General features: G+C 45.5%; 1 protein-coding gene across 17 annotated transcripts in view; it reads left to right on the plus strand.

Moving 5' to 3' along the window:
- LOC146184297 (homeotic protein female sterile-like) overlaps nucleotides 1-27409 on the plus strand; it is a 134074-nt gene that overhangs the window by 86870 nt on the left and 19795 nt on the right. For 13 of the 17 annotated variants that reach the window (XM_084609352.1, XM_084609353.1, XM_084609351.1 and 10 more), the window contains 6 exons: nucleotides 253-384; nucleotides 14857-15222; nucleotides 16253-16423; nucleotides 20202-20510; nucleotides 21339-21467; nucleotides 24967-25097. In XM_084609352.1, coding sequence (XP_084465478.1) covers nucleotides 253-384; nucleotides 14857-15222; nucleotides 16253-16423; nucleotides 20202-20510; nucleotides 21339-21467; nucleotides 24967-25097 — 1238 coding nt within the window. The remainder of the gene's footprint in view (nucleotides 1-252; nucleotides 385-14856; nucleotides 15223-16252; nucleotides 16424-20201; nucleotides 20511-21338; nucleotides 21468-24966; nucleotides 25098-27409) is intronic. The other 4 variants (XM_084609348.1, XM_084609347.1, XM_084609349.1 and 1 more) reach the window with 4 other exon arrangements.

Genomic DNA, 27409 nt, shown 5'->3' on the forward strand with positions numbered 1-27409 from the left:
ACGTCGCCTCTTCTCTATTTGTATGTCTGCTTCATTTACTTCTGCATCGTTTTCGGATTACTGCATTTACTTCTGCATCGTTTCGGCTTGTTGTCTTATCCCTCTTTTCTCAAAATGCCACTGCACTCTTTTCCGGCCTCCTTTGTTTCTCCTTCATTTTCCTTGGGTCCACTCCTGTATTCCTCCTCCTCCTCCATCCACTCGTGACGTCCGCCCCCGTGGGCCTGAAGAGTAGTGGCATTGTTTTTGCAGACGCGGAGAACTCTCACGTGGACGTGGTCGGGGGTCCAAGCCGACTGACCAGCAGCTCGAGCTCGTCGGACAGCGACAGTTCAAGCTCGTCGTCGACGAGCAGCTCCTCGGACAGCTCGGACTCGGAGTCAGGTTAGGCTCAGCCCAGCGGGGGCACTGGTGGGGGCGCCCCCCGCGCACGGCCCCTCTGCTGAGCCCAGCACTCCGGCCAGGGATCAAAAAAGGGCCTGGTGGTATCTGGGCACCCTTGGGCACGCGATTACACACAGGGCCCCTCGTCCAGTGGCAGCCTGTGTGGCAAGACTGCTCTCTTGTGGGCATTTGGGGAGCGTGTGTGCTGCACAGGCTAAAGGCAGACCTTGTATTTATTCCCGCATGCAGTTTTTAAAGCATCGGCGTGAGCAAGAGCCGCGGTCCTGTCTAGTAGTAGTTGTGAAGGAGAGGATGACCTCTCCCCTCGTTCTCTCTAAAACTGCGTTCCTTTCATCTGTACATAGAACGCCATTGCTACATGCTCCCCTTCCCTGTACCACCCATCACCGGTTTTTATGCGATTTATACATATTAAGTACACCCTGGTAGAGGGTGGCGGTGTATGTACGCACACGCATGTGAGCAGCTTGTATTCCCTGGGCAGAAACTGTTGTGTCTCATGTTGCGGTCAGTGTGTGACCAAGTGGCAAAGCTAGAGTGACACACGCCGACTGCGCAGTGGTGTTTGCTATCGAGGGAGCTTTCCCAGCTGAGTGGAGCTAGCTGGCACAAGTATTGCCAGGCCTGAAGTGTCGATCTTGTCGCATGCTCATCAATAGTTTGGAGACCGCGCACGGTTGGTGCACATCTGTAGCCCATGAGTGCAGTGTTCTAAAGTGAGGCCAGCCTGGGGTCTTTATTGTGAGTCTCACGGGCAAGCCATCCAGGGTTCTCCTCGTGGTGTGTTTTGGTGTTCCCATTATTTATTTGACCATTTTGAGTTGCCCAAGGAGAGGGCTGTATGAGCATGCCTTTTTTAGTTGCCACTGAGCTTCGGATGACCCACGATGCTGGGTGTGGTAACCTGTTTGAGATGACCGCTGAAGCCCATTTACCCTGGGTGGCTTGCTCACCCTCGCAAAGGGGGAGGGCGTCTGGCTGACGCGTCGTAAAAGCCGGGACGGACGCGTGAGCACGTCCAGATGGACAGCGTAGGGAGGAGCCGTCATTGTCGGGGATGGGGTGGCCAGCGTTGTCCCAAGACTGTGCTTCTCGTGTGGGCCGTAGTCAAAGGTTGTCGGTGCTGGAATTGTGCTTGAGCCGTTTTGAGACAAAGCTGGCCTCCGCGATAGCAGCAGGACACGTGCACTCTGTGGCTAGGGGTGTGTACGTCCGGGCGCGCTCCAGGGGGCTCCCTCGCGACACTGACTGGCTCCTCTCTGCGTCTGCCACTGGCTCAGCTGAGCGAGCTCTCTCTGCTCTCAGTTGTTTCTCTGGCTCGTGCTGGCTGCGCCTTGTCTATTCAAGGTGGCTTTAATTTTAACGCACATTGTGTAAAACATGGCCATACCTATTGCATGCATGGTATGCATTGATTTTTTTACAAGATTTAATTTTACCCGCCTATTGGAAAAGGTGTATGCACCATAATGTGTGCTTTTTAGCTGTGACTTATTTTCAGTAGATCGTCGTAAGTGGACAAGGTAGTGCAATTAATTTTAGATTTTATCCACACTCTGCACACTGTCTAAGCAGGACAGCACCATTTTGTTCTGTTCGCTTAGGTTGTGCCGACCTCCCACTGCTGTTTTTTTTCTTTGGCTTAAGGCACGAGCTTTTCTTGTGCACTTGAGCTTCATTAAGCACGCACATTATTTAGCTTCGGCACTCAGCTAAGACGTAATATAATGATGGTGTGGCAGACAGATCGTGTGGGTGCAAGCCAGCTCGAGCCTTGCAGCTTTGCATCCAGTGATAGCAGAACCTGCAGTGGCGTAGAGAGAGAGGCTGCCTTTTCTCCTCTCCCTCTCGCCCCTGGTGGGAGCTGTGTCCGCTGGGCGTCACTGCTGCCCCCTGGGCCCCTTGCACTGTGTCGGATGGGGCAGTTAGTCTTTGTTCTTGGGAAAGCAACCATATTGTAGACAGTGCGTGCCCCATGGTGCAATGATTGTTTTGCTTGTATGATTGTGTCCTGCAGGACCACATTGTCATCATTGCCTGTATTGTGTTGGCAACCTGTAAGCACATGTTGTGAGTCCTTTTTTTTTTTTTTTTTCTTGGAGAGTGTCCTCTTCCTGTTAGTGGTTGCTTCCTTTTTTTTGCTCCTTTTTTTTTATATATATATATATATATATATATATATATATATATATATAATGAGAGGGTCACCAGTTTGTGGGGCAGCAGGCCGCCGCCTTAGTGTAAGCAGTGTACAGATTTTGCAGGACCCCACTCCGTACTGGCAACAGCCACCATATGATCATTTTTAGATCATCGCAGATTGTGAGATCACTCATACCGACCTAATGTCTTTGCATTATTTTTTTGTTTTGAGGGCTGTACATTCATGCAAGACAGGAAAATGCCATACTTCATATTGTCCACCCATGTTCGTGTGTGTGGGTGTTAAAATGATTTCACACGTTTGTGTTCAATAAAAAGTGTGGAAGATTTGAATGCCAACACTCACCAGTCTAGCGAAATGGTCGCTGACCCACGAAAAGAGCATTGAATAAAAAGAATGCAAGATGGAATCTGTGGTATTGTGCTTTCGTTAATGCCACCGTTGTGTGGCAGCATCCGCCGCAGCTGTGCATGTCACGGCTTGCAAATGTTCAGGGCTGGCCTGACAATAGAACACTGCACTTGTTTGGGCAAATGGATGTGCCTCTGCTGTTGCGCGCATTGTGGCTCCACTCATTGAAGGTGTTGCCAGAGACACTGCTGTGCACTTGAGGGTGTAGCTGATTTGGATGTCTTCCTCATGCTTGTGTCACCGTAATATGAGGTGCACCTTCCCTTTTGGCTGCTTCTAGGAGTGGAATGGCTTTGTCATTCAGCAGTGCCGTGCTGCGGCATGGAAATGCAAGGGGGAGGAGGAGGGGGGGGGGTGCAAATTTTGGTTTTTGGTGCTAATTCTTGAGCACCTAGCTCTGACTTGGCCATGATCCGTGAGTTGCTGGGTGGTACAAAATAAGGAAAAGTGGTTTTTCTATAGTTGTTCCTGATCGCATAGCAGCTGTCTTAGTTTGTTTGCTGTTGTCGGCCTTTTAGAAGTCTCTTCAGTGCTTAGCTTCGTTGACCTGTTCTGCTTGTTTCAGCCGTGGCAGGGGTAGTGGCAAAGAGAAATCATAAGAATTCTTCCCATGCCATTTCAAAAAAGCCTCATAGCAGGTACTCCCCACAGTCAAGTTTCTTTACCGTGTATAGCTTTGGCTGTAATCTGAATTATCATTGGCACATTAGCTAGTGATGGGCTACTGCACTTCTCGATGGAGACTAGTGTAACCTCCCTGTGCAGTTCGGTTTGTGGGTCGTCTTTGTCTTTTCGACTGTTGAGCTGCAGGACACTGGTTCAATTAATTTCTGTACTCTGTCTCTTAACATAAGACTTCTGATAGACCAGCATTTGGGGGCATAAGTATTGTGTAGTTACACCACCCCACCACGTGGCTTTGTTTTATTTGCCGGCAGTGCCTGCATGAAGGGAGGAAGGGGACTTGTAGGATGAACCTTGTTCAAGTACTGTCGATTAGTAGTATCATTTTGGTTAGGTTCAGGATGACAGAGTAGAAGTAACATATATTGATAAAACAGTGAGAGCTGCCGTCGTATTTTGGCAGTGCCGAGTCAGGTGTTCTTGTCAAGAACAAGAAAGACTTGGGATGAGCGCTCGTCCCGTGTCTTTCTTGTTCTTGTGTGACGTTGTTCATGTCGTTTTTTTAATATGCGTATAGCTAGCCCAACTGAACGTTCTGCAAAGAGGTTTGTAGGTTTTTCTTCGAAGTGCATAGCTGCTAACGGAGTGTTGTTGGTTAGGTTGGTGCTTGTTCAAGTATCAATGTTGTGCCTTGTGTAGGTGGTATTGATGCCATCAGTGTTTTGGCGGTACTATTTTGCAACATCAGGTAAAGCTAGTGGAAGTTGGTTGGAGACTGGACGCTGCATATCGTACCTGTGTAGCTGCTGTATAGCACTCTTGTATCGGCTGTGAGTTCTGCCTATGGGATATTTATTACTCATAGGTTACCTTATTTTTTACATGAATCAAGGATAAATGAACGAGTAACAGTTAGTATAAAAGCTTCCCTCTCGTAAAGGGCTCTTCCAGGAGACACTGGGCTCTTGGAATTGCAAAGACTCTAAGAGTAAATGAGAAGTTCATATACTAATGCTTCAAACTTTCAGAGAAACTGCACGGTGGGGTTTGAGTTCTGGGTAGGGTGCTGTGAAGGGCTTAGATTAGTAGCCAAGTTAGACAGTTTTGAGCTCATCGTTTAAACTGACCTGGAATGGCCAAGTATACTGGCCATTTCATTAATATTATCATTAATGTAATATATTTAATAATATATAAATATAATAACTATTGGTCATTACAATTTTTGTTGCTCTCCAATATTGTTATAAGTGGGTTTGACTACTTTATTTGAGGTAATAGCAGTACTTTTACCCTCGAAAAATGGCATCCAAAATATGGGAACTTAAATTCCTGCTTTGAATGAGTGCCAAGGCATCATTTACTACAGGTACTCAGTGTGGAATTATATATATATTTTTTTTTTTGATTAGGAGAAAAAGGATATCTTCAAGGAAAATGGACCGCTTAGTTACAGGATTTGTTCACTTTATTATTAGCTGCTGCTGTTTGCAGACCCTGCTGGCAAGCAGAGCGAGGCCATTTGGTGGGTTTACTGTGGGATGCACCTCACTGTGTGCGAATACCATAATTTTACGAAAACCATTTGTCATCTGGAGGACGGCTGCTAGGTGTGCTGCAAATGCATTATTGCTCCTTCTGTTGTGGAAGAAGTTTAGATAATGTGCCCTACAAGCTTCATAGACCTTCCTTAAGGCATAATGTCCACTAGCTCATGGTCATGAACGTGCAGAATGAGGAATTCCATATAAATGTCCCAATTAGAGCATCGCCAGAGCAGCATTTGTACGCATGTTGGTGTCTCTTAGTTTTGCATTCACTGTGTGGAGTGACTGACACGCTACATTCGTGTTTAATGATAGCTCTTTTTCTGGCAGCAATTGTGCCTGTTGAGAGCCGAAACGGTGGCACGATAGGAACTGCAGGGTCCCTGTAGTCTGGGGAATTTCATTTTAGATCTGTGCCAAGTAGCACTTTTTATTGAGAAGTTCACCTTTACAGCAAGCAGCATATTGGTGCTGCCGGTGTTCAGCCACTTTCTGGTTGTAGCACGCATGTCACAATTGGTTGGGTTGGCTTCAAAAATGTCATCCTTGTGGATCAGGGCCACGGAAGAGCACTATTGCATGATAATTGCGCAGCATTAAAGGGGCATATTCTGCTGGGTTTCATTTAAATGCAAGTGTAAAAAGCAGTGTGCAGTAGCAGTTCTATACGAGATAATATTAATTAGAAAGTTATCAGTTTTTTTTGTTTTTTTTTAAATTTGACTGCCACTATGTTGACAGCAGGGGTGCTATCAGCAAAGTGTCTGTGGATATATGTGATGGCACCTGTTTTATTCTGGTAATGGAGTCATCAATTAGAGCTACAGTTTCACCACAAGTTATGTATCTCTGCTTATGCATTGTTTCTTCTCACACTGGCATCAGGCAACCCTTGTTGCATTGCTAATAATATTAGTGCAGGTTTGCAGATACTGGCGATTGACTGAAAAGGAACATTTCGTACTGAAAAGTTTGCTTTCGGATGTTTTGCCATGTTGTTCAGCTCCAGGGGCGGGCATATGTTACCTTCAGATAGGAGCTTCCGATTGCTGCTAAGGAAATAGGCTTGATAAAGTTCTGTAGTGTGACTCTTCAGAATGAATGCAAACTTTTTTCGTACATGGCTTCGCTGCAGCGATTAACAGGCTTTGGCCGAAAACAACTTGAGATAATTTTTCAGTTTGCAGTGCTGCTGTCAAGAAGGTATTAAGTTAACCACCCGCCCTCCTCCGTCCCTGCCCCACCTCCTTGGGTGGTCTAAGCATGACTCATTTCTACAGTGTTTCCCCACGAATTGTATTGTGGCGTACAAGCGTGAACATAAGTAAATGGAGCATGGTTGGTTTGTGGGGTTTAATATCCCAAAGCGGCATGGCTGACAGTTAAATTCCGCAATGCAGGAAGAATGTTGAAAGGAAATAATGTGCTTATTTACTGTTGTCCGCATCTGTACAGCAACAAGCACATACTGACAGTACTTTTAAGGCCGTCAGTAAGGTGCAAATGAAGGTAAAGACAAAGTAACATCCCTTCCACACTTGCATGTGGCCCTATTGAATGTGTGGCACACCGAACTGCTAGTGGGCACATAGTTTGGGGTTCTAGTGTGGCACATGCTCGCACAGTAAACTGGCTGCCAGGCCATGTGAGCCAGGTGAACAGTGCAAATTTCCCTTACAAATGCCATTTGCTAAGGGCTCTGTACATTTGGAGCTCCATGCATGCAGCTGGGAATAGGCGTATACTTCTCTTTACTGGTTGGTTAGATTTAAGAGTCGTGGCAATGTAACTTATAAAATTTCTAGTTTAAATCCTACAGACAGCTTTAAAACTAATTATTCCCATGGTAACGAAAGAGTTGCCATGGGAAAAATTTTTGATAGGTTTCAAACTTTATTGCTACAAGATGTACGGCAGCTAAAAATGTGAGAAATGCATAGAATTGATGGTAATGGAACGCACTTATAAAAAAAATATTTATTTCCGCATAAATGTGCTGTGTTTCTGAATATCGAAAAAATTTTCACACACACTCAGTTAAGAATAAAAATGTCAGGAATCTGAGTTAAAAATTTTTTCTTGTGCTGACTGAAAAAAGGCTGATTTCAGCCTTTATTTTTGATACAGGTTTAGAGCAAAAGAAAATTGGCTGGCGCAATTTTTGGCTTAGAGCGTAATAAAAGCACTTTCAAATTATCAGTTCTGACCAAAATAGCATTTAGAAAAGCATTTAGCAGAAAAAAAAAATAGCCTTCTTAACACTTGTGTTGATCTCTTGATATGATTATGAGAGAGTTGCTGCTGCCGTTGTCCAGGAGTGCACACTGTTTCGGAGGTTGGTGCTATGCCGAGAGAGGCCCACGCCGCAACCTGCAACTTAGAGAGAAAAAAATAGCATTTAAAGAATTGCTTTTGGTAGAGAAAGACCAGCTTCACAGAAGAAAGTACTATGTTTAAACTACAAACTACGTGACACAGCAAGTATGTAGCATTGCCGATGGCACTAAATTTGAACGTTGAATTCGTCGATCGCTAATTCCAAAGGCTATTTTCCCATCCCTATTTCGGTGATCTCTCTGTACCCTTTTTATATCATCTTTCGCTACCACGGAAAAAGGGGGCAATTTTACTAGGTGGAAGGAAATGTTTTTTGGCAACTAAACACTAATGTCTTATTTACATTGTTAGGTATCTAAATGTAGCTAAAAGAATGTTCTATTCAATAACATAAATGTTACATATATATTTATTAGACAAATTAGTAAAAAAAAATGTTAATAATTGAATGAAGAACAAAACTTTAAAAATGCTAATTTTGTCATAAAGAAATGACACAATTTTCAGAGAGTATTGTCAAACTGTTCTTTCAGCTAAAAAAAAATAGTGCCACCAACTTCGACTCCCTGGTTTCATTTAGGAAAAAACTGCATGCGTGTCACAGCTGCTGGCAAGGAATGATGTCCGTATGACGTGACATTGAAAACATAGTATAGCTGTGAGCTCATGCTCCGCCGCTCATAATTATTTATGAGCGCACATAGAGCGACACATCCGCTGGATGTTCCGGCTCGACTTTGACGCATCTTCCTCATGGTTTGCATCCGCAAAATCAGCTCCTAAAGTGCTTGATTCATGAGAAACGCAATCTCTTTTAGAAGCGTCCACGATGCCATGCTCGATGCGCTCGCTCCGCAATCCGAAACGGCACTGGAAGAAGCGCTGAAAAGCAAAAAACCAACAAAACATCACATCATGTTTCCCACTTTCTAACCTAGATGGTGCTAGGTTCCCGCAAACCGCTCGCGCGCGCGAGAATTTGAACCATTGATTAGATTGATCGATTTGAATAGGCGCGGTAGCGAAAGAGGTAATATCTGGCCACTTGCTTCCTCGGTGTGCATCAGTCACATCATGTCCTCTCACAATTTTCAACTTGGCTGATGTAGCTTGATGAAGTTTTTGTTGAAAGAAGGAAGTTCAGCCAAAAAATTTCGCAGAAGGCGAATGTGTATAACAGTGGATGTCTTACGTATGTAACAGTAACTCATTGGTTCAGTGAATTTGAACACTTTTAGAATGTGCAAGATGGCCCATGGTCAGAACAGCTTTTCCTGCTGCGGTGTCGCAGTGGTTAGGGCACTGCCAGCGTGTCACGGCCTGCACAGGTGTCACGGCCTGCACAGGACGTTGGGAAGAGGCTATACGTCAGTGCCAGCATGGTATGCTAAAAGGGATCAGACTCCTCCCAAGCTGCTCTTCCCAAGGGTATGGGATCGATTCCCTGCCGTCACCGCTGCCCTCTCCACTACGCAGTCTCTCATAGCCTGAGTCGCTTTGGGATGTTAAACCCCATAAGCCAAACCAAACGAGAACAGCTCAGTACCTGAACAGATTAGGACTCTCTTTTACTATCACGTTATTTGTAATTATTAATATCCCGCTTGTTTGTGGCTGACAATAACCATGCCAGGTAATAAACAAGTTGCACTAAAAATAGAGGTCATCCGACTCATCAGCAGGGTTATGAGCAAATGTTTGCTTGCACCTAGTTCAAGGAACACTGCTGATTTTCAAGGCCTAAACAGGGTGTCTCAAGTGGTCCATTATAACAGCACTACAGAGGACTGCTTCTGGTAACAGCGTAGGCAGAATTGTTTAAAATTTCACTATAAACTTGGGTTGTTTCTTTAACCTAATGTGACTCAAGCAGTCTTTCCTCGAAAATTTAAAGGAATGAACGAGGTACAAGGAAAAAAATCAGTGCCTGGAATTTCAAAACGGCTGGCTTGAAAGCGGACCGGTAAAGGGCCAACACATACTTTGAAAAAGATTTAAATTCAATCAGTTACATTGATAGCAACAACTTCATCAAAATGGGTAAATGAATGATGGAACGATTGCCTGGCTTGCGTCAATACTAGCTCGCATTGTTGATTTCGGGAATATCGCCAGCGCTGCAAGGCGGAAAATGTGCTCATGGAATACACGTTCCCAGGGCACTTTGCTCCGCTTTTAGAGAGTCCATGCCAGAACGTCCACATGCATATAGAGTTCTCACAGCAGTCATGCAATCTGTGGCACTAATGTTGCTTCAACACAGGCTCCCTCTCGAACTGACTTGCCCGAATGGGGAAGAGGACTTTAAACCACTTGGGCTCCTGTCTTCGGTCTATTTCGACATGTCCCACCTGTAGTTCCAAAGGCTATTTTCCCATCCCTATTTTGATGTCTGGTCCATCAATTCTTTGCCGCCACGACCTGACCCACATATGTGCAAGTACTTCTGGGAATCGCTTCTCGTGTGGTTTGAATTTAGCATCAGCCTCTGGCAGGTGGTGGTTGGCAGGTGACACGGCCTCATGCAAATTGGTCTAGTGAAGTCACGTGACATGGCAGCAGGAAGGAGCAGCTCCCAACTCTGGTAGTTGACGGAAATTGAAACCACTGGATCCCAAGGACCCCAGGCAGGTGGATTCATACTGTACGCTAATGAGTAAGTGTGCAATAATAGAGGCACATAAGCCATTAGTGATGAAACGAGTAGCAAAATGCATGCATGCCAAAGGGAATCCACAATGGAAGCCGCAGCTCATTTTTAATTTTTGGTATAGATTTTTGTTTGCTGTGGATGAACAATACAGTACTCTGTCATTTTTTTTTTTTTCTTTCTTTTAGTTATTTTTTGGTAATCTTGGAAGGAGGGAAGACTGCGATAGTGAGGACATATCAGTTTAGGGCATCTAATCTTTTTTTTTTTCTTTTTTCCACGAACTTTCTGCTCTCTTCAAAACTGCAAGCAAAGAACATACGACACACTTTGTGCGTTCTCTCCCCGCCGGAAAACACTTCTGATTTATATTTGGCTGCTGCAGAAGCTAAGGTTTTTTTTAACTCCTTATGTGGTGTTTGTGCTGAAATTTCGCTATGAAATGCAATGTTTTTCTTCTGCAAATGTTGAAATGTCTGGTGTGAAATTCCTCTTTTCCTGCTGCAAATTTAGAGTATCTGTGCTATAAAAGCTGTAGGTACAAGAAGCCTGTTAGCTTTGCCGCTGCGGTTAAGACAGTGCCAGTTAATGCCAATTAGTTACGGGTAAACATGCACATACACACAAAGGATGAGAAACCGACAAACCTGAAACACAGTCCACGGGGAAGATTTTGTCTGCACATTGGAAACCAAGATATTTGGTGAGTAGCACTTGGTGGAAAGCCAACCTGTGCACAGGAGCTACCTTGCCTTTGCATGTGTTGCATGGCAGTTTAAACCTGGACCATTCCCTTGACAAAATCTTCCAGCGTAGCTTCTGGCTCGACCAGAATGTGTGGCTTGCATTGCTACTTGGACATTTGCTTACTTTGCCCAAAGGGTCCTCCCGAGACCTTGTGGTTCATCTACATGAAGGTCACAGGACACATTTCAAAATCGGCTGAATACACATATTACAGTAATTCTTCCTTTGCTTGTTTGCTCAGAGTACAAAGCATGCCCTGAAATCGTTAAATGTTCTGAAAAGTTTCTGCATGGACCTCTGAAAGCTAATCTGAAAAAGCCCCAATGGGCATAGAAAGTGTCCTGAAAACGGGCTTCATTTTAAACCACACATTGACTTGAATGTGAAGTAAATGTCTGAACAGCCTCCAAAATTCACTCATCAGAAGGACAGTTCCACACGAGGGGGCTTTCCGCTGACTTGCAGCATTATGTGAGCTGCGGGCCTTTTTGACCAATTAGTATAGTGTACGGGCTCTTTTTTTGTCTGCTTGGGGTGAGCAGATGGGCCTCAATGAATACCATGGCATTTCTAAAAATGCTGCGAGTGAAAATAGGAGCAAAGCACTCTCTGTGGAGCATTAGGAAATGCCCACTCAGCATTGGGAGAACTGTGGCAATGCTCGGAGTATTTACCAACTCTGAGCAACCTTTCCAACAATTTGAGTTGGGCTGGTCTTCACTCCGTTTTCTTACTTCCACATTCCCTGGCCCCCTTCTCTCTATGCCTTATAGCACACTTCTCAAATAAAATTAGTAGGTCTCAACATGATTAAGCTGAGTTTATGGAGAATAAATTCTGGTTTGCATGGTTTGGCAATGACTAAGCCAGTGCCAGTGGTTCTCGGCCATGGATGTGTTGGGGACCCCGTGTGGACCAGTGAAAGGGGGGGTGGGGCGGGGGGGATCTTGTGATGAGTGCTGTCGTAATTCTGGGAGCAGGGCATGAAATTGGAATTGAGTCGGAGCTAATCTGGTCTCTAAAGCACACAGACTTGATAAGCCAGCGTGTCACGGCCTGCACAGGACGTTGGGAAGAGGCTATACGTCAGTGCCAGCATGGTATGCTAAAAGGGATCAGACTCCTCCCAATACCGCGCTGCTTGCTTGTCGGACACCCACGACACTTTGCATTGCAGTGCAGCCAGAGTTCCACCAATGCCAGCATACGATATAGATGCTCCCCTTGCTCTCTCTCGCGATGGCTTTCCATTTCTGCACTCCTCTCGTGTTTCTTTTGCTTTGAGACACTAAAGTCGGCTTTGAATCTGTGCGTTTAACTGTTTAGCCAGGCCAGAGCTATCGTATGAGCATGGGTTTCACGGACCCCCATTTGAGAAGCTATATTGTAACTGTGTGATCTTCAGTAGCTGTCCAGTGGTGCACTGCACAGTGTTGCCACATCTGAGTGCCAGTTGCACTAATTAATGTCTAATTATCAGATTATGCTTGCTCTCGCCAGTAGCTATCCGATGATGTTCTTTACTATATATTTGAAATTCGCTCGGCTGCTGAACCAGAGTACCTTGGTACGGACCGCACCGCGGTGGCCACTTCTTGATTGAGGGGAAACACAAAAGCTGTGTGATGTGCAATGTCGGTGCACATTAAAAAGACAGTCTACTAACTTTTGACAATTCTTTTCTTGCTTCATTCGAAAGCTCTATTAACGAATACCGAACTGTGGAGCTGAGAAACATGGCAGTCCAGTTTTTTTTCATGGTAGACCTCTTCTGCAAACATGCAAACGTCATGGACACGACATACTGTTAATATAGTCACTCTGTGCAGCTCTATGAATAAGACTGCTGCGCCACCTATGTCGCATGCAGAACATGTCATTAACTAAGACGCACAGATTTTGTTAAAAATATAATTGAGAATGCTAATATAGCTTTAAATAAAATGAAATAAATAATAAATTAACCCAGTGATGTCTGCTGCAAATGCCTGGACCAGCGCTGCTGATGGCAATGCCACTATAAGCATAGCAGCATCTTTGGTTGTGCGAGTTCGTTTTGTGCTAGTTTTGAGAATCAAGAAATAATAAATGAAGCTGTGATTTATTGAAATAGAAGAACACACGCTGTCTTAAGTTGATATGAACAAGTATGACTGTCTATATGATGCTGTAGCATAGTCGTAAAATGTAGTTTGTTCACTTGAGATGCTTCAAACAGATACCACTTAGTAGCAACGAAAGGACACAGTATGGTGCCACCATCTGCTAAAACCAGATTTTCTTGATCAATTTAAAATATGTATTCCTGTTTAATCGCCAGTTCTTTCCTTGATACTGAGACTAAGTGATGAGATCTATCAGAATATGCCAATATTTTGATACTCATCTCCTGCAGTAGACTGTCCCTTTAACGATCCGCAAGTGGTGGATATTTATGAAAACTTTATGGAGAATAAATTCTGGTTTGCATGATTTGGCAATGACTAAGCCAGTGCCCACCTTCCTCCCTCCTCTTGCAACTTGTTGGATCAGGTGTGCTCAGTGAAATGTGACAGGTACTGCACCTTTCCTATACACCAGTTTACAATTTGGCTCATAGGAAAGGTGCAGTATTATTTTGACCTCTACCATTCTACCAGGCTTAAAGGTCAGATGCTGCTATAGAGGCAGAAATTCCTTTGGGGTGAATTCAGCCATGTGCTGCGTGCTGCTAAACATTGGATTTTTTAAAATCTTGCTACCCCAGAAAGAAGTGGAGCATGTGGATTTCTTTATGCACAGGGAAATAGTGTAGCCAACATGCCCTGAGGTGCAGGTCTCCTCACTTGTTACATGTTCTTCAACATTACTACTGGCATTGAATTGCACAAAAAGCTTACACTTCAGCTTGTCCCTCCCCTAACAGTATTGATAAGTAATGAATTTTTCCTTGTTTTGTGTGGCCCTTGGACTTAAGTTTCGTAGATTGTTGGCAGAAACAGTTACCTTCCTAAAACCTAGATAGGTGCCTTTGTGACTGGATTTAATTGCTTCTGTTTGCGTAGGTTGAACTAAAAGTCTTCATATGACATACAGTGCGAATTCCTGCAAAATGCCTGAAGTTAATGCACATAAACATGCATATGTACTAAAGAGAATTTTATAGCGTTAATTCTGCTGCATTCATTTGAGAGTTTTGCATTATTCCTGGACCTAGTACTTCATGCATTATACACATGGTGTCACGCATCGCATCTCACTCTAAATGCACTGGCACGCTGTGCAGTAAACTTGTCAAGTTTCAACAGTAAAAGAATGTTGTGCTATGCATTGAACATAGTATAGTCTTCATGAGGTTCTGTCTGGATCGCTCCTACATGTGCCATACACACACACCATCTCGCTTAAGCCTTGGTAGATAGGCTACCAAGGCCGTCGAATGAGAAGCCACTAGTTTGTTGCTCAAAAACTTGCCAAGCGCAAAAGCAAGCCAAGATGAAGCTGACATCTAAGGCCCGTGAAACCTGCTTCAAGGATAGTTGAGTCATGTTGAAAAATGGTTGTTAAATAACATAAAACTTAGTTCCTTTGGACACAAAAGCATGCTAATGACTGTAAATGAAGCTTCTCGTTCCTGCGACCAAGGTGGACACATTTGTTCTGGTTGGTACTGTAGTCCTCCGCATAAGAACGCCACGTTAATCAGCATTTGTGCTGGAACAAGTTAATATTTGCACACGTGCGTAGAGCTACTATGCATAGGAAACTTGCATTCATCTTATGATGTGTTTGTAAAAAGAAAAGTTTCATTGCTAGCACTGAGGCTCGCCTCATAGCGTACCCATGTTTGCTGTCACAGTAACGATCAGCCAGGCCTACTATGCAATTCTGGTTATTAAAGTTAGCACTGTCATAATGCTATCACTTGCCTTCATCCGTTTACTACTAGCAATGTAACAAAATGTAACTGCCTTTTTCCTGCATGTTACAAGGTGTGGGAATTGGCACCTTGTTTACAGAGCCACTCTCAAAAAAGGAAAAGCTGGACTCTTCTGGACAGGCGCCCACGCTAGAGCCCCAGAGCCTGCTGGGCCCCTCTTTGCCAGGGACCATGCCATCGCTCACCCCCGTGGCCCCCAGGCAGCCTGTGGTTGGGATAACTTCCTCCGTGGGCAGCAATGGCGCACCCCCCTACCAGCTGCACAGTCCCGGCCTCACCTCTGTGAGCGGTTCGGCATCGCAGTCGTTTGGATCCGCCATGGTTCCGTTTCCAGGAATGTTGACCACCTCCCAGGCGGCACCTCCACTGCCAGACCCAGCCCTTACAGTGGCCTACGGGGGCCTTGCGGGCACCCACAGTGAGTGCCTCTTGTGCTAGTAGCTTAGGGGCCACGCCATTTAATTCTTTCATTACCAAGCCTCTATGCTTTGATCACCGGTGGTCAGCATATTCGAAGGGCAATTTCAGGGCCACAAGAGCAGACAGGTGTGTGTGGATGGGCGGATGAATGGATGGATGGACAGACTGATGGACAGGTGGATGAAGCCCACTGCAGAACAGTTGAAATTTGCATTAGTCAGCACATACAGCAGCAGACCTAGCCCATTAACATGCGATTTTTGTAAGCTGGTGATTTTAAAGGTGCCAAATATTTTTTGTACGTAATTTATAATCCAAACCTGTGCCACACCTAGTCACTCACCCTACAGATCTCATGTACAATAGGTACTGAGCTCTCTGACATTTTGCATCTGACAACAGACCATTTTCACCAAGCATATGCTGCTCGTGCGCTTACCAGAAGCTGTAGCCCTTCACGGCCCGCTTTTCCTTTGATGGATGCTATTAGCTGGTTAGATATGACTGTATTAGGTTTCCTTTGTTGCATTTATTTATTTACTGCTAGTCTCAGTGGCAGGTTTGGCATTTCAGCTAGGGAGCCACAACAGGAGCTACGTTGGTATTGTTTTCGTGTATTTTATGCTTTCTTTTTTTCTTGTGGGAAAATCTTTTTAAAAGCAAGAAAAGAGTTAAACTTGATCGTGGATTCTGTATAGGCTGATTACACCACATCTAGGGTGTGGAGCGCACAACCTGAGCTTCTTAGAAATCCCTGTTGTAGGGATACCTTTTTGGGGGCTAGCTTAGAATATGTACGAACATGCGAGCGGTTTGTTACTCTTTTTAAAGTTCATTGCATCCAATGGGGCCGCATATCGAAGGAAAGTGGAGCAGGAACTGTTGTCCCTGTTGCTTCTTGCTCTAACGGCCAGCCACTTCAATGCATGGCCGGGTGTGTCACTTTGAAGAGAGCGACCACTGTTCGCACATGTTTTGGACGGCCCAGTACTTGAGGCATTGTTTTGACTAGGCAGTGCTTGTTGCAGGCACCCTGAGCACCCTGGTTGCTGCAAATGGAAGCGTGCCACAGGGGCGCCCTCCTGTGGTGGCTAGCCACACGAGCCTGCCGCAGCAACCTTCACGACCCACAGCCACAGCTACGGCTGCACCTGTCAAGAAGAACCCCCCACCCAGGCCGCCACAAGCCAATGCCACAGGCAAGAAACGCATTTGGTCTCACAGTGTCACTCCTGGACACTGCTGATTAATTATTATATAATTTGAACTATACTACTGCAGTCATTTCTGAAAGGGACCTTAGTTCAATATATCATAAATCTAGTATCAAAACACGCCAACAGATGACCTATGTATAGTAAGAGGCCCAACTCAGAAGTGTGAATATGGTGCATCCACATTAGCAGTGCATTTCCTGCAGCGACATGCAGCACACCATGCTGACAGCACGCCGCTCACCACAGCTGTGGTGATCTAGGGTTTTTTTTTTTTTTCGTTGATTAGATGTTTAATATTCAGAGGCTTTTTCTTTTCATATTTGTAATTGACTCATATTTAAAATTTTCAATATTCACACACCTCTGGTTTCTAACCACGCTATAGGGGCTAATTTGTAATGCATCTCGCAGTGGGCGTTATAGATATAAACTTTTCATACACTAGAGGAGCATAGAGCATTATAGATGCTTGTTTGCAAACAAATAAAACATGGCACAAGTGATTAAATGTAATTGTAAAAAAAACAAAAAAAAAACAATGTGCACGTGACATTGCACTTCCTGCCAGCCTTTTGAATTGCCGGTGGAGAGAAAAGAGCAGTTCGCAAGGCAGATCTTGAAAAACCTGCCGCAAGTCATTGGGGAAACTTGTCTGGCTACAAAGAAATACTTTAGTTGTTTGAATGCTTCTGCTGTGAAAACAAGCAGGTACTTGACTGTCAAGCCTTTTTGCCAATAACAAGCGTGTAAGGTGATGTGCTGAAGGTTGCATTCTCTAGAAACCTCAAGGTTGCCGACAGCCATACAGGACCTATTGCCAGCATATTCACATTGAGGGAGCATCACTCCGGCAGAAAACATGAGGCAGAAGGGAGTGAAGCAAAGAAGCTGAAGGAGGCTGCCCTTCAGTGCCATCTATGAAGGTGCTGGAGTTTATCAGCACATGCCTATGATCAAAAAGTTATGCACAAGGTTGGAAATGGTAATGCGGGGCTCATTGATATTAACTCCAAACTAGTGTATGTGCTTCTTCACATTTGAGTCTATCAAGTCAAAAGTAGACAAGGCTTTTAGACAAGCTTGACGTTCATTTACAGGGGTGGAAGTGTGGCTCCATTTGCTCCATCCTGCTCCAAAACACAATACTGTTCCAAACTGGCTCTCTCAATGTTCCGCCATTAAATTTAGCAGAAACAGGGGGATATTAATGATATTTCCTCCAAAAATGTGATTCGATGTAATTTGATTAAGTGACAATGAGAAGCGCATGGTTCAGTGGCATGCTGCAAGCTCCGTGTACATGCTTTAGGGCCGCTTTAGTCAGAATAAAGGCATCACAATGGTGGCAGTTATAATGCTTCTTGTGCTGAGCTTAATACATATGTTTCATAACTACAAAAGCATAGAGCGTAACAAACTTGCATGTAAATATTTAAAAGTCACGACAGGCAGTTGTAGGGAAATAATTACGAAAAAATGCTTTGTGCACTTGATATAGCACCTTCTGCAAGCCTTTCGAACTGAGAGACGTGAGCGAAGCAGTCATGGCGGGTTCCTCGAGCTGCTAGGAAAGTTTTCTGACAGCACAGAACAACTCCCAATTGTTCTAAAGGTTCAGCTGTGAAAGCAAGCAGGTATTTCACCGTCACGTCTTTTTGTTAGTATCAAGCATTTCAAGGCTATGTCGGACAAAAGCATACTTGAAGCGTAAGCGAGTGACACCACAAAGGTGTCACTTACTAGACATATTCTCGAGAGTGCTGGAAAGCTATGCAGGGCCTAATGTGTTTAAATTAGGGAAGTGATGTCAGCAGGAGCCACTGGCAGAAGGCTATGAAGCAAAAGAGGAAGAAAAAGCTTCTACTGACCAGTGCCCTAAAATTTTTCAGCATAGGATCAAAAAGGATAAGCGAAAGGAGACTGAAAATGTGCTGGTCATTGATGTGAACTATCTACCACATCACTAGTGGTGGTGTGATAGACTCCACGTTTCAATCTATCATGTCAAAATAGCCAGACTTGGTTAAGTTATGACATGTAGAAGCAAGCATTTGGTTTGCTGCTAGTTTTATCCAAATTTCTCGACAGGTCGGTTGTGCTATTTAAATATCTGTACATGTGTTGGCTGTTTGTCTTGTCAGAGATGCAGGTGTAGTCAGCAAAGCATTGAATGTTGAATAGAAAGGAATCAAATAGGGCATTTTCATGTTAGAAACAAAAACTTGGAATTATTAAAAGCATTTGACCCTAGAAACATGCTTCGAAATATACCCTATTTACTCGCATAATGCTCGCACCCCCAACATTGTGCGTCAAAAATCGGAACTTTTTTTTTTCTCACATAATCGTCGCACCACCAGTATTACCACCGCGAGAGTAGTCTGCTAGTGGCAACAAGCGCCATCTTTGGAGGGGTACTGAACTTAGCTGGCCTTGTTGTGTGCACTGCTAACGGGCGGCTATAGCGTGCTTGGGTATATCATCATCATCATTGGTTATGCTCGGCGTCTTCTTCTTTTTTTTTCTTTTTTTTTAACCTCCATTATGCTTATAGTCATTTTGCAAGGTGTCTCCACGTCTCGTTGTCATTGTTCCTTCGTTCAGTCAGTGTTATTTGCTTTGTTCCACCGTCTACCGTGTTCTTGGTGCCGCATCGCGGTGGGGCGGTGCGCAAGTTATACAGCTGCTTTTAAGCTGAAAGCTTTCGAGTACGGGCTAAAGCATAGTAACTGCGCTGCTAGCAGGCTCTTCGGCATCAATGAGTTCTGCATAGTGCGCTACTGGAAACAGCGATTGCAGTGTCGATACGGACTCTGATCAAATCTCTGATCGAGAGTAGAACTGTATGGTCTACTGTGAGCATTATACCACGGAACGCGGGGAGTGATGATGAGGCTGCGTGTGGTAAATAAAGTGCTTTAGCAATTTGTGCTTTTGGCGACCCTGTACTTTTATAAGGGGTAAGTTCTGCCTGAAAGTAATGTTATGGTTATATTTTCTATAGCTGACATAAGAATCCTGATTTGCACCTATTTAAATTTGCTTTTAGCGCTCCAAAACATTTGCTCAAAATTTTTCCCACATAATTATCGCACCCCCCAACTTAGCATTAATCGGCATCAAATGGAACGCATGAGGGGGCACAGTTCACGAGTTTTCAGGCCAGTTTTTTGCAGAAAAGATATTTTTGGACTGTTCGATTGCTTGGACCATTTTTTTCGGTTCCTCAGAGCCTCAAAAAGGTCTTTTGGCGACTGAGTGCATTTTGACGACAGCATAGGCCCCATTCATGATTTACTGGGGCCGTTATAAGTGGGCTGGGCTGCATTTGGCATTCCTTAATTCGGACATGGATGGGATTTGCTCCATGTTTTTTATTTTATCAGTATGACACTTCCGCATAGTTACGCCAAATTTCTAGTAATTCTGCACTAACAGAGAATCTGTGTAGCGAGTTCATTATGCCAACACTTTTGTTAGCTGGAGCTGTTGAAACATACTGCAATGTAGGCGGCATTCGGGAATCGAGAAAATTTGTAATATCAGGGTATTTGCTACATGGAGATTCATTGCATTAAGGTTTAGTTAAAAGCTGTATCCTGTACAACAATCGCTGCAAAAACTTATGGAAGTGTATGAAAGTGGGGGCAAAATATTCGGGGGGGGGGTCTAAATGCTGTTGCTTTTGCACGGTACTTTTTTAAATGTTGCTTGTGGCTATGGTGAGTGAAAAAGGTACCAAAATTTTTCATCTAAGCAGGGGTGCCGACAACCACTGCAGTGTCACCTCCCCCTTCATCGGTGGCGTCCCCTCAGCCACCAGCCACCACGCGGCCCCCAGGGCTCTCCCCTCTAGAGCCCAGCTCTCCACTGGCCAAGACCAACCAGGGCGAGGGGGCCAAGGCCCCACGCCCACAGGCACCCGTGAGCCCTGCTCCCCCCTTGCCACCCCGGGTGCTGCCCTCCTCTTCGGAAGCCCTGAAGCTGGACGAACTGTTTGGCCCATCGACGGGGCTGAGCGGAGGTGCACCACCTCTGGCCCCACCCACGACCACTGTGACGCACTCAAGTAAGTGGCAGCGTCTCATCTCCTGGCATGCACTCAAATGGGCTTTCCTGGTCCCAGTGGGCAATCTGTTTAAGGCAAGGAAGCACACGTGGGGGAAATAAGTGCATTATTGTCTCCTGTGTTTTCATACTTTAGCATGAGCAGCTTGCATCTCTAGCAAATCTTTGTGGCAAGTCTCTGGGCACATATTGTTCAAAATGCAAAGAGGGGGGGCGTGCAGAGTGGCTGAAGCACACGCGTGTGCCTTCTGCACAAACCTTGGAAATTACATTCTTAACACTTCCTTGCCCACAGGAAAAGTGGTAGTTTTTAATCTGGGTAATTCGAATTTTGGTTATATAAAACTCGTGGAATGGCCTCTTGAAAATCTCATGTAAAAGTATAGGAATGCTGCATCGTATATCGAACTCGATTTCACCGGTCGTTCGATATATTATACTCTGCACCACGCACTGGAAGGTGCACCTTCCCCAAAGACGATTGCATTACCCTTGGCCCGTTTGCCGCATGACGTTTTCAAGCCACGTATGGAAGGAATGAGAGGGAACAGTTCGATGACGGCTGGTCTAGGGCAGCGCCGCACTCTTTCCCCAAAGACGCGCGCATCTGCGGTGATCGTTTGCCGTGCGCCAGCAAGTGACGTTTGCTAGCCATGTGCATGAAGGAACGAGAGGGAACTAGTTTGGCAGTCGCCCAGTATGGAGCGGATGCAGCCAGTGCTGCCATGGTGTTCGGGAGAGGGGAAAAACGCGATAGAGCAAACCGCAAAGGTGTGCCCATTGCCGAGCTTTCTCTGTCCTTCCTCTCTTTCCTGGTCTTCGTTCGCAGCAGCACGCACCATGCATGCGCCAAGCCAGCTCAGTCCATGGCAGACAGAACGCCGTACGCGTGTTGTGAACCGTCTGCGCGCGGCGGCTGACGTGCGACGCACGTCTCGTGTCGTCGTGCCGAACGTGGGTAAGCTATGGCGGCTGCGGACGTTAAGAAGCGGTAGATTTTTTTTTTCTTGAGAGGTGTTCATTCTTGCATCCATGAATCAACGAAAGCACGCCGTCAGCTGCGATCATGACACCTGCTTTTAGCATTGTTCGCTTGAAACAGCATTTGCAGCTATCACGCTTTCCAATGATTTTGTGGCAGTGGACTACGCTCGCCCCAAGTGCGGCGTGATAAATTGAATCAGGCTTTTGCAACCAAGCCATCACAGACGCTCTGCCAATTTCATACCATACCATGATGTTATCGCTGCGTAGCGTCTTGGCGCTCTGCCAACAAATGAGCTGTGGATGCAACGGCCGAAACGGGGGGATGCGCCATCGACATTTCTGCCGACGCAAAAACTCGTTTTGTGCTGTAGCAGCGACTAGGGCGACGTAGTTCCAACAAGTTGGAAATTCTTTGCTTTGTTGCTGCCACTCGTCGCTGAGGTCGCTCAATCGCTGGCATGTAAACTGGCTTTAAGGGGGGAGGCTACCCTTGAACACCAACTTTTTTATTTCTTGAGTTATTTGAATGAAATTTTCAGGGTATGCTCATAGTACACACATTTGAAGAACTACCAAGTTTCATGGAGCTGGGGTCATCGGTTCTCAAGTTAGAGGAGTATATCAAGATAGTTTACATAGGTCCCTAGGGGCGGGCCTGGAGAATTTGCAAAATGTGCTAGCAGTGTGAAATTTGTTATGGTCATTCCTGGATAGTTTCCCCGGGGCAAGACAATTCCCTTTTTCCAAATTTCCTCTCTGAAAAATTTTAGTACAGCCCCAAATTTGGTGTTCAAATTTACACCTGACTTAACGATATTTTAATTGACTGCCCCTAATTACACATGAAATATTTTGAAAAAAACGAATTGTCTTGCCCTGAGAATTTTACTTAGGTATATAACAAAAAAAACCTCATGAAAATCCAATAAGCGGTTCTTGAGCTATGATTTTCCCTAGCAGCCACACCGTGCAAAAAATTGATTCTGAGAAAACGGCTCTCAAAGGTTGAGAGAACAATAACTTTTTTGTTTCTGAAGTTATCATGATGAAATTTTTAAGACAGGCTCATGACATTAACAAATTAAAAACCACCAAGTTTCATAGAATTGTGCATGCTAATTCTCAAGTTACAGAAGCATATCAAACTGGTTCGAATAGGTCCTTTATATCAAGCCTGGAGAAATTGTGAAAGGCACTGGCATTGTGCAATTTGTCATGCTGATTCCTAGATAGGTTCCTCAGGGCAAGACAAAGCCCTTTTTCAAAATTTTCTTGCTGAAAAATAGCACAGAATTGGAATTTTTTGTTATCAATTAGACCTCTGTTGATTAACCAAATTAATTATGACAAATTCCAGACATAATATTTTGAATACATGGGCTTGCCTTGCCCTCAAAAATTTATTCAGGTACAGTCGAACCCACTTATGACGGCCCACTTAAGACGAACGCTCGCAATTATCACGAACAAGTCCGGTGCGGCCGTCAAAATATACATTAGGGCTATGGCGCTCCGTCGATCTCGGCTACAGCGAACGTCTGTGCGACTAGCCGATCAGCTACAGCGAACGCCTTGGTGCCGCGGACCACTTTCCACATGCTGAGATCCGTCGATCCTGAGCTCTGCAAGCCGCGACAATCGGCATTCCCGATTCCCTCGCGGCATTTCGCCCTAGCATGGTAGGCGGCGCAGACTCAGCAAGCGGTTTCCCGGTTTATCTATCGCGCCATCTCGCCGGAGGAACAATGAGCGGCCCAAACGAGCGACTTCCCGGGTTACCTTTCGCGGCATAAGCGCCGAAACGAAAAAAAAAAAAAAAAAGCTAGCCAAGTCTGCACTGATTGCGTGTGTCGCACCTCGAGGCAGCCAACAACGACAGCAAACAAAAAGCCGTAGCAGACGACGCGGGGAGGCGGAGACCGACGCGTCAGCGGCCGCAGCAGCCAATAGTAGTCGGCCGATCCCCCGCGTTCTCGCGGAGCGCGCGCTTTGCCCAATCGCAGCCTTGAATTCGAGCGCGGGAAACTTGAAAGCCGCCACGAGGCTCTCAATCGGTAGCAAGCCACGCCTCGACCGCGCCGCCGTCGCCGCCGCCGAGGGTGGCAGAAGAAAGCGCAAGAATTCACAAACAAAACAAGACCAAGATGGCGGCGCTCAGTTCGGCGGGAGAGGAATGGTGCGCGCGCGAAGTTTGGGAATTTTCGGCGCTTGCTCGCTGCTCCGCGGCTGCCGCCGCTTGTTAAATAATTAATTTCGAGTATTTCTACGGCGAGTTGGGCATTGATAATTACAGAAATGGTAGTTTATAAGACATACTACCGGAATATATAATCTTCCAAAAATCGACTTTTTCGCGATTTTTCGGTTTTCAAAGGTCGCGTCCCCCCTTAACTCTTTTTTTTCTTCTTTTCTTTCCAAATTCTCAGGGGCAAAAGTGGAGAGTGGGTTCATTATGTGAGTGGATTGATTACGTGACAAATATGGTATCATTTTTTACGATCAAGTGGCGTCTTAAGCAGATTTCTGTATATCGAACTATTTTGCCATCCCCTTCAAGTTTGATATATCTGGGTCTGACTATGTTCTTGCATGTTTTGTTGCTTGACATGAAATTAAGGGGAGACACGGGCCTTTAGTTGCAAAAATTCGCTTTTCTGAAATATTATTCTTTGAAATCGAGGTTGTGAAGAATTAATTTCTAAAATATTAAGTTCCTCTGGATAGTATTTATTTCGTTATTAGATTTTGAAGACAATGACATGACAATCCTCGTTATAAAGAGACCTCAAAATTGGATCGAATTCAACCTCGCACCCCGCGACAACGGTGCAGCGGAACACAGCCATTTTGGTATCATTCAAAAGCTTCACTCTTCTACTTTCTGCTTCTGGTGGGAAACTGTTCTCAGTTTGGCAGCAGTAGAGCTAGACCACTGTAAAAAATATATATCTTGCGCCGTTGTTTTGCATCACATGGTGCAAATCCTGCCTCCCGAATAGTCCGTTGCACAAAAGAGCTTCATTTGCCATTTTGTCCTGCTACTATGTTTCTCTGCCGCAATGTCCGGTTGAAAACTGAAGTTTCAAACTGCTCGTGCCTTAGTAAAAAACGAAAGCAGCAGTCTCAGACTTGTGAGGAGCCATGAGACCCGCCATTACCGGTGGCAATTAGCCCAACAAGCGTATGGAAGAATTGGTGGCATGTGCTGCGCCTGTCGGGGGGGGGGCCAAAAAGAGTGTGCTTCGACATGCCACTTCTTTCCGAAGCTAAAAAAATGGTAATTAATCTCTGCGCGCAAGATCAATGAAGGCTTTCTTTGGTGTATGCTACCCGCTGCAAGCCATTTATGAGGATTGCACATTGAAATCTACAACTTCTATGTGATTGTGGCTATTCTAAAAATGCAAGGTCCTCCCACCTTTGAAACCGTTGAGCAAGGATGGTGGGTCATTGTATATTGTTTCCTGCAGGTGTGTCATCTAACCTGGCCTCTGTGACCGGAGTGGGCACCGATTTTGACCGCAAGCAAGATGCCAAGGCGCAGCAAGGACCTGCCCCACATTCCACCCCTGCGGCTACCACACCTGCCACCTCTCGAAAGGTGCAGTGCACATGCTCCCCATGGCACCCCATTGCCTGAATTGAATCAAGCCCCATTGCATATCATTATGTGCCACAGTAAATGAGGTTGCTGACTTTCACAAAGCCATGTACAGTAAAATCCCATTAATTCGGTCCCCATTAATTTGGAAATTCGGATAACTCTGCATGCTCACTGGTTTGTGGGGTTTAACGTCCCAAAGCAACTCCGGCTATGTGAGACGCCGTAGTGGAGGACTCGGGAAATTGCGACCACCTGGGGTTCTTTAACGTGCACTGACATCGCACAGCAGACAGGCGCCTTGCTTTTCACCGCCATCGAAAAGCGGCTGCCGAGGCCGGGATTCGATCCCGCATTTCGGCATGCTCACTCCCTCCCTGCAAAAATGTATGTAGCTCTATGGCAACCAACTTTCTTTAATTTGGCACAGAAAGTTTTCAGAGCAAGCATCCCTACGGCCTACTCCAAGGACTGGAAACACCAGAAACCACTATTTCAAAAACGTACGGAAGGCGGTGCTCTACACTATATAAAAAAATAATAATAATAATAATTATAAATAAATAAAGGTGGGATTTACGAGTGTGCATCGCTACAGCCATCATCTATCCATCCTTAACTGCATTCCACTAACGTACAAAAGGTGGCACTCGCTACCGCAGTTTCTCGGGGGATGAGAGTTTGGAAAGTTGGATAGTGCGTTTGGAGCGAGGTGCTTCGTGCGGGTCCGTGTGTGAAATATGTAATGCCCGGGGACTCTGGTAGTGCTACTGGTGCTACTGCTTTGTCGTGATGGTGGTGCCGGCAAAATGTGCAAAGTACTTAGCTAAGGATATACAGTACAACCTCGATAATTCGAACTCGGTTAATTCGAAATCCCGGATAATTCGAAGGTTTTCTGCGGTCCCGTATTTTCCAATGTAAATTTGGCTGGATAATTCGAACAGGCGGCCTGCGCCAGCCCGGTTAATTCGAAAATTTGGACTGCTATGCGGCAATGCCTGATCCATGTTTCGCCGCAAACCCGGCGAAACGACGGCCCTACAGAGCCGCGAGGCAAAACCACATAGTAATGGTGATGATTTATAGGCGAAGCGCCCCAGCCGGAGCACTCTCTGCACAAAAATCGGCCCACAGTGCGCCTCGCGCACCGCCGAAACGCGCCTGCAGAGGAGAAGACGTGCTTCACTGCAACACGGCGGGCATACCGGTTTTTATCACGTGACCTCGCCCCCACTCCATCCCTTGGTGTGCTTCGCCCACTCTTCCCCCGTGCCTCTGACGCTGCAAGTACGCCACCACCACCGCTGCGCCGGTCTCGCCTGCGCCATTTCTTTGTGTTGTGCGCTGTGGTTAGGGGTCGGCTACTGTGCCGTTTTTTTGGGCGGGACTGTGCAGAAGTGCTAGCTTTGTGACCGTAGCAGTGCAGAAATGCCAAAGTACAAGACTTTAACGCTGCAGCAGAAGTTCTGCTTGATCCAGGAAGCAGGCAAGAGCGCTTGTTCGAAGACCGAGTTGGCCAAAGGGCATAGCGTGCCCCTCTCGACGTTGTCCACAATATTGAGCAACAAGTCAAAAATACTAGAGGCTTACGGCAAGACCTATTCTTCGAAGCGGTCACGAGTGCGGGCTCCCACGTATCAAGATGTGGAAGCTGCTCTGCTTCGCTGGCTGCAGAAAGCAAACGCTGCCCACCTTCCCGTCAATGGAACGCTACTGCGGGAGAAGGCCAACGACCTAGCTCTACAACTTGGGCACGAGGAATTTAAGTGCAGCAATGGATGGTTTTGCTGTTTTAAAGAACGCAAAGACTGGCTACTCTGACTTGGAGAGTGAGATCACTGCTGGTACGAACATGCGCGATGACAGCGACGATAGCGACGACACCGACGAGCCTCCCCGAGCACCTGCTCTTGGTGAAGTTATCGGATCGCTGAACGTTATCCGCAGTTTTGTTGAGTGCTGCGGTGGAAGTTCAGAGATGTTTCGTCTATTTGACCAACTCGATAGCATGACCTAGGAGCCGCAAACTACCGGACGCGGCAAACCAGCATCTCTGATTACTTTCAGTAGTAATTCAAAATATGCCGAATAAAGGTAACACGTTCCTGCAACAAATTTTTTTGCCTAAGTCTTATTTCTTGGTGTGTTCGGTTAAGGGGGGACGAGGGTCTTAAAACTAACTTTTTTAGTTATGGCTAGAATCTCACGAAACTTTGCACACAGATGTGGTTTTCTCTCCTGATTTCAAAACTGTAATTATAATTGAGCTGGTGGTATTAGATCAAAAGTTATCTAACAAAGTCCAGAGC

Source organism: Amblyomma maculatum, chromosome 7 (genome assembly GCF_055883805.1).
Source record: "Amblyomma maculatum isolate TAMU_Amacu chromosome 7, ASM5588380v1, whole genome shotgun sequence".
NCBI classification, from domain to species: Eukaryota; Metazoa; Arthropoda; class Arachnida; order Ixodida; family Ixodidae; genus Amblyomma; species Amblyomma maculatum.